Raw genomic sequence first — 13,450 nt, 5'->3', positions numbered from 1 at the left:
TTTCCATTGGCTGCCCCAAACACCTGCTTTCTTCGCTGGTGCCTGGAGCCGGCCCTGCCTGGCAACCCTAGTGGGAATGCATCAGAATGAAGGTTTGGGACGACCAGCAGTGGCTGCAGCACTTTCAGATGCAAAAGCCACATTCCTGCTGCGCTTGCCCCAACCCTCCAGCACATGGACACTAGAATGAGAGCTACGCTGACAGCTGAGAAGCGAGTGGTGATCGCTCTGTGGCAGTTTGCAATGCCGGATTGCTGCCCGTAAGTGGGAAATCATTTTGGAGTCCGACTCCTACTAGACAGAACTGTGACTATAAGCAGTGTGCAGAACATTGTGGATGGTTTTGCAACCATGCAGTCCCAAACAGCGGTAGGGTGATGGATGGCCTACGTTTTGGCTGCAGTACACCTTGCCTCAGAGTCCATCAACAGTAACGGTAATCCTTTTTATGGTTACACAAGCATTCGTGGATCAGTGGGACTGCTTCACTGATACCAATGTCGGCTGCTCAGGGTAGGTTCATGACACTCGCATCTTTAAGAACACTGAACTGTTCAGGAAGCTGCAATCAGGGACTTTTTTTTTTTTCCTGATCCAACCTCCTGTCTACTCCAGGCGTGTCTAGAGCCTGTAGCCGGCATGGTTGGCCCACAACAAAGGAAAGCTGCTAGCTGTGCTCTCTAAACTGGGTAACCAGGAAAAGGCATTTCAAAAATATTGGAAATAGCGCTCCCGAGTGATAGCTGGAGTAGAGGAGGGGAGAGCAGGATAAGGGACTTGCTCTAGCAGCCACAAGATCTCCTTTAGCTCAATGGAGACATGCCTGTTCATGGAGTCGAAAACCTAAGATTCTAGATCCAGGTCACAATTATATGTGTGGTTTATAGAGTTGTTGTGTCTGATGGCAGCAGTATATGGATTCATTGCACTTGGTCTACAGTCCTAATCACCTGCAATGAGGTGCAGTGATTATGCTGCCTTCCACTTGAAGTATTCTTGCGGTTTCTTTGGCTTCTTACCTAAAATCTTGCTTATTTGACTTTCTTTGCACAACACAATCATGTAGTGCCTTAACCTTCCGTGTTCTCACCCATTATCTATGATCTTAAAGTAAAAGGAATGTGGCATGTAGACTAGAAGAAAAGGCAAGGACTTGTATGATTTCAGTTTCCCCTTATCTGGAACAACAGCAAATTAGCACATGTCTAGCACAAAAACAATCAGATCTCAGCCCCAGATTGCATTTTTCATAGTCAGATTATTGGATTAATTCTCCCTGGATGACATGCTAGTTGGTTTGTGTGAGTGAATGCTTAATATACCACAGGGACATCGGTACAAAGTAGCAATTTGCAAGGATTTGCAATGCAGAACCTGATTAATCTGTTTTAAAAGGGACAGCTTTCTCCTTTTGGGTACTGTAAAATGTTCAATGCACAAGCATCTCTGAAGACTTATGTTCTTTATTTAAAGAAATCTAGAACTGTCCGTTTGATTGCAAAATCTTTCTCAATGTTAGCAGCGGCTTCAATTCATGGATGTAAATTATCATTGAACAAAAGGGATACACGGGTGCAGAAACACCAAATCCAGACTGATATCTCTAGAATACCTATAAGGAATCAGTATGGTTTCTGAAGCATCCTGCATAGAACTTGGTGGAAGGAGCACAGGTTGCAGGGAGTGGGGTTTGGAGGCAGCATCAAGAACTCAGTCTGTGTGCACATGGCTGGAATGCTAGTTACAGTCACAGCACCTCTGTAAAGAGTTCTCTTAATAAAGAGCCAGTTTCGTTTTACAAGCATGGAATCTTTTCATTTGATTACCAAGCAACTGGTGCATGTGGCAAAAGGGGGAGATTGACTCACGCTTGGTAAATGTTAAATATCCAATAAGTTCTTATATCATAACAGTGCTGAGGGTAAAAGTTAGGAAACTGAGTCACAAGTCTATCTGATTTAGGCTTAATTAATTTTCACCTTGATTTATACAATTTCAGACAGATTTATTGTTACATAGTGTCTGGACATACATTTACACCAGACACATGACAACAGACAAGACAGAATTGGTAAATGGGCCCAACTTACCATTTTTCGGAGTAGCGGAAAATCCTTCCACATTCCATGATAGTCAGCGCCTTCTCTGATCCCTTGGTTTGGTCTGTCAGTCCTGCCCTTCAGTTTCTGACCCCGTGTTTCTCCAGTTTGGGCCCATGTTCACATAGGTCTTCTGTTATGTGGAAATATAGGATTACTTTTTTATCCAGCTGGCTTTTTTTTATCCTTTGTTCTGTCAGCAATAACGTCATTTTAAGCAGATTAGCAATTCTATGTTAAAAAAAGAATTGGCAAAACCACACTTACGTCAGCAAGGCCTTGGCTGAAGTGCTACCTCATCTGCACTCATTCACTATCCATAATTACAATTCATTAAAATGTAACTAACAAAGCTTTTAATTTTTACCATTGAGCAATCCTTCATTTTTATATTTCAATTTTATAAGTCAGTATATGTTACCCCCTTCATCTGTTTCAGGGGAGAGGATGAGTTTGAAGAGCATGCTATAATTCTTAAATGTCAACATTTCTTTAAGCTTGGGCTTTTCATTCAAAGTTTGTTTTTTTGTGAATCATTACAAATGAGCTTCATTAGGGATTTTCCTGTGAACGCATTTTGCGTTAGGGCCTTGATATTTAGCTGCTTTTCATGGTACCCAAGAACATATTTAGTGGTTTGCCACTATTTACTGTTTCATTGCAAACTATGTCAGATTCTTACAGTTCAAGTAGCCAAGACAAACAGAGGGGTGATAAAAGGATGTATTTTCCCCTCTTTCACAGATAAAGGACAGGGAAATCAAGGGGCTTATTCAAATCCTCTGAAAGATATAAGGAGTCTCACCATGTATTTCAGTTCGGGTCTGAAGTTTCTTTCCCAAGGTGACACACAAACTTGGCGGCAGAACCAGTCAACCCAGATCCCCTGCATCTTATTCTATGTGCCTTCAACCTAAGACTACCCCTCCTCTCCAGTGAAAACAGGATTATTTATTTATTTTGCCCAAGTGGTTCATGAGAAGGCCGGTAATGTATATTACCGGTATTGAGTTGAATTTTAAAAGTATAGGTTTTAAAACATTAATTAAAAAAAAATAGATAATAGATTTCTTCATAGACTGTGCTTTATTGCCATTTAAGTGGAGACAGCAAGGGGGTCAGCATTTTCCAAACATGTGATTACTTGCTCAGAAAGGTTTATTAGGACAGTGCATTTAAGAAGCCAATCAGAAAGTTGCTGGTATAGCATACTGTAAATCTCTTAACGTGCTGAATTTTGTTTTAGTCTCTTGTTCTAATTCAAGTTCACTAGATATTTTAACTGTTAATGAATGCGCTTGAGAGACCTACTAGTTCTCTCTCCTCCACTTACAGTACACTAAACAGTCTGATAAAGCACCATAAACCAGAGAGAATTAATGGTGAGCATAACGGATTGGCTCGGTGCCAGGCATCCTTGGCTCCCGTTGAATCCAGGGGGAGATGAGGGTGCTCTGCACCTTGCAGGATCAATTAACAATTAAAACCTGCAAAGCTTTGTTCATGAGATCAGCTCTTAACAGACATCTCCCCAGAGGTGTTGAGCAGTTCCTGCCAGCTGCAGAATTCTCTCAGTTTTCATTAAGGTCACAATTCCGTTTGAAATCCGCAGGAATCTTTCTATTAGCATCACTGGGAGCTGGTTTGGACACATGAGGAGTGCACTTCACAGGGGTGCCACAGCTCTTTGAGGGAACTTATATCCTTAAAGAGAGTGGTTTTTAACATAGCCAAGGGATGCCGGCTCGCACCATGAGAAAATAAGGGCATTAATCTCTCCTTTTCTGACATACTGAACACATCATTGCAAATGTGTTCAGTATGTCACACATCCAGACTGAGATACCTTTCTGGATCCAGTCTGGATACCTTTCTAAAAGATAGGCTCTAGCTACCTACCTATCGAGGACTTATGGGCTTCAGGCAGGAATCATTGTGGGTAGCATTTTAAAAAACTACTAAGTGACTTAGGATCCTGAATCTCATTTGCAAAAGTGACTTTCCCATTGACATTCAACAGGACTTAGGCCCAATTCAGCAAGATTCCTAAACCCAGGTAGCTTTACTCACACCATAGACTTAAAGTTATGCCTGTGGTTAAATAAATCATTAAAATGGGGCGTGATAGGTTAGTCCGTCCCTTTAAGTGGAGTGAGGTCTAGGGGACAGCCAACTCCTTTCATGGGGCCTGGCCCTTTAAGATACTGGGAGTTCTGAGGTATGCAAGGACTTGCACGCTAGCAGAAGAGAGAAGCAGACCTAGGGAAAAAGTGGAGTTTCGGAAGAAAACCTGTTACTGTCTCTTTAAGGGCCTGAGACCAGAGTAAGGCTCCCTCCTCTCCCGGTCAATTGGGATGAGCTGTGAGAAGGGGACCATATACATGCTGCCTCCTCCCTCACAGGAGGGAGAGCCTAGCAGGACCCGGCTGGCTGTGGAACCCTGAGGGCTAATTGGGAAAAGAGGGCCAGCTGAGGAGAATCTGGCTAAGGCCCCACAGCTGGTCCAATTAGCTCAGCTGCTAGGAGGAGAGTTGGGGGAGGGTTCCTCTCTCAAGGCAGAAGATGCTAAGTTCCTGAACCATACCCACAGCTCCTGGAGTGGAGCTGGGCTGGGCTTCCTGTCTGAAGGGAAAAGACTGAGACTGTCTGAAGTGCACCCAGTGGCTACCAAAGAGGCTGGGATGAGCCCTGAGGAAGCTCCTTTATAGCTGGTTGGGAAGAAGCTGCTTGGGGAGCCAAAGCTCCCAGGTGGGATGAGGGGAGTTTGCAGCCCAGTGGGGCAGGCTGGCAAACAGGGTGAAGCTCGTAGCAGCCCAAGGAAGCAGGGAGGGTTTGGAAAGGGCAGTCCTGAGCTGCCTAACCAGGGCTGAAATGCAGAGGAGGGGGGGGCTGGTTTCCCTCTACCCCTCAGAAGGCAGAGAACTACAAGCCTGAGGCGTTAAAGAGGCAAAAAAAGCTGTGTCCCAGTGCCATAAAGACCATTTGGTGTTGGGTTTTCTGCTTGGACTTCTCCTGTTACGCTGGAAGGGGTCTGAAGTGAAAGGTGAGCAGGCCAGAGTACCAGGTCACGCAGGCTGCTACACCTCCTGGATGATGGGATACAAGAGCCGAATCTTTGCACTATTGCGTCCTGGCATGGAAGGAAGGTGCTTTGGTGGTGAGTACACTAGGGATAGGGGCCTAAGCTATGATAAAAATGAACTGATGCACTTGGCTTCTGTTTTCAATGTTCAGAAAAACAATAATATGGACAGCTTTTTAAAATATTAAATCCAGAGTATGTAGTGTGGCCTGTTAAGGTTGCTTATGAGTTTCTGATATAAAGAGTCACTTTCAATTATTTTAAACTTATCTATTTTTTTTTATTTGGGGGGGGCTGGAAATCTGGCATGCAGGCTCTGAATCGGGGTGCATTTTTTTTTCTGACGTTCTGTCCAAAGCTGCTGAACCATTTTCAAGCAATGAATGAATGAAGGGAACATGCCGAGTCTTTTGTTTTGCTGTATGGTTCCACATTCAAAGATGATATGGTAATGCCTATGGAGCAACCAATAATGGGTCTAAGTGTTCTATGAAGATAGGGACTGTATACTACTCTGTCCTGGAGAACTTATAATATAAATAGACAAAACAGACACCATGTAGGGGAAAGTGGTATAACACACAAGTTAATACCAGATAAAAGCTATTAAACTTTATTGCTTACTACATTTGATAGTATATAATATTTACTACATTTCATGTTCAGAGTACATCACAAATATACCTATTCAATCCTGCAACAGCCTTAGGAAGTAAGGATCTTTGCTCTAGTAGTATTCCTGCTTTACTGACTGGAAAACTGATAGGTAGAGAGTCACTTACTCAAGGCTACAGAGTATGAGTCCATACAGAAAGGAAGGACAGTCTTGTGGTTATGGAATTGGGGAAATTTGGAATCATTTCCTTCTCTGCCACAGACTTCCTGTGTGACCTTGGCCAAGTCACTTAAACTTGGTCCAGAGCACATGAGTCTTCTCATTGTCTTCAGTGAGTTTTGGATCAGGAGGACCTTCATTTCTTTGTGCCTCGATTCCTCACCTATAAAGTAGGGAATATTGTTATCTCCTTCTCCTTCTGCCATCCTCTGTCTGTCTTGTGTATTGAGGTCGGAAACTCTTTAGAGCAGGAACTGTTTCTTTCTGTGTACATGTACAGCACCTAATACAATGTTCCTGGCTTGGTAATTCAAATAGTAATAAAAGTCAACACCGATCCACTGCCTACACCATTGGGGTACACTTTGGTCTTAGCTGATTGCTGGAACTGTGATGGAATTCTAATGTGCCAGGTACCACTTGACTGTTGTCTAATGTGCCAGGTACCATATGTTGGCCAAAATGCATTTCCAGGTCTGCCTAACCTATCTCTGTTGCTGCCTCATGTACCTGGTATTTTCCACCATTGAAATGCCAACCTTGGCAGAATTCCACTGTCATCACACACGGGCTGTGGTTGTGTTCAGCAGCAAAGGGGTTAATAAACAGGTTTTGTGTCAATAGCCGACTCCACTATAACACATTGCTCAAGCTTTCTACTGTATCCTAAGCAACTCTGATATTGTCAGTCAGGGTGAAACGAACTTGCAGTAGCTTAAGGCAATATAGGTTAATTAAAAAACCTTGATCAAAGTGTTGTAAACCACATAAAAGGTTCCATCTTTTAATTATTTGCTGATGGTCTCCAGGCAGTAAGACACCCCCCCCTCCCACCCCCCAAAAATCCTATTCCCATGGCAGGAGTTGTGAAGATTATTGTTCTCTCATCGGATTCAGCTCTAGCTTGCTATGCAAACAGATAAAAGGCACTTCAGTATTCACCTCCGTGTGTGTGTGCGTGTGTGTGTGTGTGCGGGGGGGGGGGGGAGGGATTGTTTGTTAGGTAACACTGGGAAGGGGTTTAGTCTAAAAGAGCAGAGGATTATAGTTGTGGATTCTAGGATTGATTCCCAGCAATGTCAATGGCTCACTGTGAGACTTCGGGCTAGTCCCTTCACTGCTCCATCTATCCGTTTCCCTATCTGTGAAGTGGAGAGGATAATATGACCTGTTTAGCATGGCTGCGGCAAGACTTGACTTGTGCTTGAGAGTTGCTCATAAAAGGTGCTACAGAAGTGTAAATAGTGAACTCCTGGGCCATGTCTACACTGTTTTAAAATCTTCCCTGCCCCCTTCGCCAGCCCCCAGCAGCGAGTGTCAGAGACCAGGTTTACAGACACTGGCTTCTGCTATGGCGCTAAAATTTCTCTGTAGAGGTTCTGGTTCAGGTTCTTACACTCCCTGTCTTCCCTCCCCCCCCCCCACACCTGTGTTTCAGACCCTGAGCTCCGGCATGAGCCTGAATGTCTAAACGGCTGTGTTTAGCACAAGTCTGTAGACCTGGGCTCGAACATTCGCTGCCTTGGGTTTTAAAACACAGTGAAGATGTAGTCTTGGAGGGCTTTGTCTTGCCAGGTTCTCCTTGCCCCACAACTCCCATTGACCTCAGTGGGAATTGAGGGCACTCAGCACTTTGCAGGGTCAAGTCCATGTAGGAAATCTTCATCTGTCGATCCAAGGAGGCTAAGCAATGTATTGCCATTTTGCAGAGGTAAATTTGCCTGAGGTTATGCAGCATGGTTCCACTGCTCTATACGTAAGCCATGCTGATTTATTTACAAAGAAACGTTCTAGGACAGTCGTAGAATCCTAGAAGACTAGGGTTGGAAGAGACCTCAGGAGGTAATCTAGTCCAACCCCCTGCTCAAAGCAGGATCTACACCAACTAAATCATCTCAGCCAGGGCTTTGTCAAGCCGGGCCTTAAAAACCTCTAAGGATGGAGATTTGTGTCACTAAGCTTTCACTCATAGTCATAAGGGGTATATATTAATGCATGTTTGTAACTGACACCAAGGAGGAGAAGAGAACTGTATTCCAGTCACAAGGAACAACTCCTCCTTTTCAAGAGCCACCAACAGGGCTGTTTAAATTCTGTTTTGAAAGACTCACACTTGCTGATTTTTTTTTTTTCTTTTCATAGCTGCAGTAAGCCACATGCACTGTCCTATTGTCTATGGGACTTGGCTTGTGTATTTTGTTTGTAATGGCCCACCTACGCACTGGGCTTCCTAGCTCGTTGGCATGTTTGTCTGTGGCCCCTTGCTTGAAGTTTGGCATGAAAGTCTGTTAAATCCTGTTTGTTTGCACCATCTCTTGCAATAAAAGAAGGGATAACCTTATTCCTAGCACTGCTGTACCCACCACAAGGGTTGATATTTTCAATAATATCCAGGAGTTTATAACAAATATCAGGGCAACTGGTGCTGGAAATACTTGAATAATCTTGCCCATTCCCTACCATGTTCCCTTTGTCTTGTACTGTAGAAGACTGACTAATGCATAACTGTGTTTGAAAGGGTGCAAAGCACAGAATGTAGGGTTAATTTCCTGTCTGACTCTCCTGGAGGTAAGAGTAGTTGATGGCTGGCTTATTAAGACCTATCAGGTGCTCAGAGTTAAATCAGGGAGCTATGTAAAAGCAGCCTCAAGCACCAGAGCAGGAATGGTGTTCAGTTAGGGTCTGGATTTGGCTCTGAACTGACCCTTATGATTGGCTGGTTGGCTTTTTGTTCCATGCTGCGAGTCCTCAAAATTTAAAGTCTTTGCACAAAAACTTTCATGGCAAACACTCCTATTGCAGTAGGACCAAACTGGCCCACTCTCTGAGGCTGGTATTTCTGTAGCCTCTTCTGACCCAGAGAATCTGTGTGCTTTACAGATTACCTCACTCCTTGCTGAAGTGTGACTCTGGTAGGAGTGGGATGCAGAAGCTGTTTACTCTACGCTTTTTGTTCTAAATTCTTCTACATCAGTCATGTATCCAAGTGAAGCACCAGTGAGAATTTTAGATAGGCAAAGTGCACTACTTAAACTTGAATATAGTTGTGATACTTGGTCTACCATCCCTTAGCTGTCCAAATATGGTCTAGCTATAGCATCTTTAGTCACCCCAAGTGGTCAAGATTTCAGAGTATATGCCAGCAAAAATACCATACTGCTGAAATGGCTGAGCCCCAGTTCCCAACATGTGAAATGGGGATTATAAAGTCTCCTTCCTCCCACCCTTGGCTATTTAGATGGTAAGCTGTCTGGGCCAGAGACTGTTTCTTACTCTATATGCATAACACCTAGCACAGTGGCAGGTAATGCAATCTGGGATGGGAGTGGCTAGGTGCTACTGTATTGTTATGATGTTTGGAAGGAAGTACGCTATGGAAGTAAATAGCAATTCTCCGCTCTGGATCCGTTACCAATATAATTTGTGTTGTGTTAGCACCTTGGAGCCCCAATCCTAGACCAGGACCCCACTGTGTTAAGTGCTGTCCAAACAAATGGTCCCTGCCTCCAAAAAGCTTCCAGTTTAAGTATAAGACCAGAACGAACAGGTGACTATATCAGATGGGGCAGCACAAAGGAACAATGTGAAAACCTCAATTAATTGATCGATATTCCATGCATCCCTGTGTGGTTGGGAAGAAAATATTTTTATCAAAGGGGAAAACTAGGGCAGCCCACAAATGAAATCATGGTTTGAGAGCTGGAATTAGTACTCGGGAATTCCTAGCTCCAGTCCAGACCTTAGATCATGCCTCTGTGTTTTTTTTTTTAATAAAACAAACAAAAAAAACCTTCCTTATTTCTAAGATAAAGCTGTCCTACATCTTCCACCATCTTAAAATTCTAAATTCTTCACCTAGTTTGAAGTGTAACTGGAGGCATATCTTTGAATGTCTGAGACCTGTATTCTGTGCTGGATGTGTTGTATATTTCATCTGCCACGTACTGACTTCAAGTGGACCTTTTGGGCTCTGTTAATTGGTTTGATGGAACATTGGATTAGTTAGCAAGCATGCATGCCTGATGCCTCAAAAGACAAATGGCTGAGCAGCCGGTGAATCTGTTTGTTTCTGAAGTCAGGCCAGCCACTCCTCTTGCATACCCTCTGTTGATTTTTATCTATTTTCCATCACACACACCTCTCTTGTTTTTCTTTTCTCCAAAATTTGGCTCCTGCTGCCCACACATTTTTCACCTACAGTACATGAGTGGGTGGCTTTTTTCATGTGCCACAACTACAAAATCCACTATCCCATCAATTTCAAGAAGGGCCCCTACACCATAAACATAAGAAAACAATCACTAGAAATGAAGCTAAATCCACAATAAATCACTGACAAGGAAATTGTGGTTAGCCACCTTCCTAGAAAAATAATCTACCTAAATGTGTGCTCAGAGCTTAAATACAGTAGCGCACAGTATGATCAGTTCAGGCTTTATGCATAACCTAATCTGATCATGGACTATTTGAATAAGAAGCACAGCTTCTTACTCGTCTCCTCTATAGAATATTCATGATGAAAATCAGTTCATTGCTTTCAATCATATATATGTAGGCATAGGAAACAGTTGGCTTCATAACCTTGGGCAGAGTGGGGGGGAGAGAGAAATAAAGAAGTCCCAGGAGAGACATATGAGAACCCAAAAAGCATTAAAACATATGTTGGAACATATTGATCCCTGACAGCCTCCTGCAGCAGATATTAATCTTTTTCATTTCCAGCCACACTGATATTTAATGAGGACAGCATGTGCCTCTCACTTGTATAAATCTTCTGTGCAGATTTTTGTACAAAACCCCCCACCTGGAGCCAGGTCTCAGCCAGTTAAAGAATTAAGTTTCCATATGTTTCAGCTTACACAGATCAAACAGAACATTGTCAGGAACATTGTTCAAATAACTTTTGTGGAGAATACAAGTTGCAGCCTGCAATCCTGGAATGAAGCTCTGGTTTTGTTTCTTTGCAGCCAAACATGGCTGTACTTTGAACAAGCAAAGGTCCATAATCGTTGTCCATGTGGGTCTGGCCAAGGTGAAGACTTACCACTCTTATTGTCTTGTAACCTGTACTACCAGCTGGGAAAGAAACAGTTATCTCCATTCCTGACTGCAATGTCCTTTATCACATCACCTAAGAAACTAGAATACTTGTTAGGTAGCAAAACAATCTGTTATAGGCTGTTGCCTTACTTGCATGGTTAGCTATAAAATTAAGGAAGTGTGTGAAAGGCTACTTTAGCCCTAAATAAAATGTTTTCCTAAAATCTCTTTGTGGATTGTTTTAGGGTGGTGATTTTTAACCCTTCCCAAAAGTTAATTACACCTTTTAATCTTATGTTTTTAATTTTGTTTTCAATGACTAGTTGTAAGCTGTTCACAGGCAATTTACAAATAGAAAGAGATCAATACTCTGATCCTGCAATCTGACATCAGCAGACTGTGGATTCTTCTCCTCCCCCCCACGTGCCCCTCCCCGCAGCTGCAAAACTGGGGGTTACATTTGTCAATTTATTTGGTATTTATTGTTCGTTCACCTCTACTCATATCAAGGTAACTTCCTCCCTCAACACACCCAACACACACACACACACACACACACACACACACACACCGCAGAAGTTCTCAGCCTCCCTGGCTGTGGTGTATTGAGCATTTACTATGCAATATACCTAGAATCTGCTGTCCTTACTGAGTATTCTCAATATAATTAAATTACTACTCATTTGATTTCAGTACGACTACTCAGAGTAAAGCACTGCTCAGCAAGGGTAAAAGGGCCAGATTCTGCCACCATCTCGCTCCCATTTCAAACACATTTGAGTAAAAAAGGTCCATTCGCAATAAATATACTACAGGCCTGGGAGGATGTAAAGATGAATCACAGCTATGAAAATATTCAGCTGGTTTTTAACATGAATCACAGCAGGTACAATAGCAGCCATCTACTGTTGATGCATTTCAAATGTATCAAACTTTCCGCTGTTGAGTTAGCATTAATTAGTCTTAAAATAAAGTGCTACCATGCAACATTAATCCAAGAGAAGAAACTGTAAATTCCATACTATTCTCTAAGGCTTGTTTTCACAATGAATTAATGGGACTTAATTTAGCACTGCATCAACAAACTCTATCACTGAAGGAATACAAACTAGATGTTGCTTCCTAACTTTTTTTCCTCATTAGCTGCCCTGTATGTGGTTTGATTTGGTTTGACACAGTGGGTCTTATTCCAGCAAATTGTGAATTTGCTGAAGAAGCATACATCAGGGAAGAGTCTCATGTGACTTTTTTCCTCTTATGCTGAATAACGACTTGATACAGATGTGCAGCTCCCCTTGCAACATCCCGACGAAAGACCTTCGTAACCTCTCTGCTTGCTTTACAGTGTGTTCCTCAGGTTCATGCTGAGTAACTTACTCCATTGAGCTAGATTGTAACAGTCAATAGATGGTGGCCACCATCTTGGCTGACAGTCTGGAGATTAAACTGGGGACCGCCAGAGCTAAAAGCATGAGGGTTGTCAGGCTTGAGCTAAAGAGCCCAGGCTTTCTCAGAGAGGGCTGTAACAGACTCCTCTCTTGTATGGATTGGGCACAGAAGGAGACCCATGATACACCCTATCCAGAGTCTTGCACTTACTCAGCTATGCACTCCCCTGCTCAAATTGTGACTCCTCCTGTGGTGAGGACAACGGGAGACACTCACCCAGTACTCTCTGCTGTGAGTGAGTGTCAAGGAGTGGAGAGGGGAGGGAGGGAAGATGTTGCATTCCAGAGTGCCGTCCAGACCAGTGAGAGATTGTTTCCCTCTTGCCCTGTCACCCTGGTTGTCTCAATGTTTTGCTATTGTAGCTCCCAACCGGGGCCACTCACTAACAACATGCAGACCACACCATGTGTATCTGTATAGCTACAGCCTTGGTCCAGCAGCTCTGACCCCATCAGCAACACTCTAGTCAGACTCTGGTTACTACTTGCAGGGCATGTCCAATGCTTTCCCAGTCCCAGACTTTCCCCAAAACCTGTCTTCTGCACTGTCCAGCCCTCTCCTGGGCACTTCAACTATTAGAGATTAATTGCCCCAGTAAGGGGTCAATAGGCAATACAATGCTTTTAACTGGAGTTACCTAAATAGTTCAGTTTAAACACAACACTGGAATAGTTTATATTAAAAAAATAACACTAGTTAACTGCAAAGACCTTTTGAGTACAAGTATAAGGTATTAAAGTCAGAAATGGTTACAAGAGAAATAAAGATAAAACATGTAACAAGCTAGACTTGGTACAAGGTAAAAGCCTTATAACTGGTTCCCAGTAACATTGCTGACCAAATTCTCAGGTCAGGAATTCCCTCGAAGTCAAGGGTTCCTTTGCTGTCTGGGGGGGGGGGGGGGGGAGGGGAGGGAGAGGAGAAGGAAAGAAGCCTGTGGTGTTT

At 43.2% G+C, this 13,450-nt stretch overlaps 1 protein-coding gene across 1 annotated transcript in view; it reads left to right on the top strand.

Annotated features, from left to right (window-relative positions):
* The first annotated feature begins 5,049 nt into the window (after nt 1-5,049).
* Nucleotides 5,050-13,450, top strand: part of EXO5 (exonuclease 5) — a 176,888-nt gene continuing 168,487 nt past the window's right edge. The window contains exon 1 of the mRNA XM_065573334.1: nt 5,050-5,256. Coding sequence (XP_065429406.1) covers nt 5,190-5,256 — 67 coding nt within the window. The 5' untranslated portion in view covers nt 5,050-5,189. The remainder of the gene's footprint in view (nt 5,257-13,450) is intronic.

Source organism: Chrysemys picta, chromosome 19 (genome assembly GCF_011386835.1).
Source record: "Chrysemys picta bellii isolate R12L10 chromosome 19, ASM1138683v2, whole genome shotgun sequence".
Classification (NCBI taxonomy): domain Eukaryota; kingdom Metazoa; phylum Chordata; order Testudines; family Emydidae; genus Chrysemys; species Chrysemys picta.
Note: the sequence above shows the minus strand (reverse complement) of the source record. Positions and strands in the feature narration are given on the sequence as shown.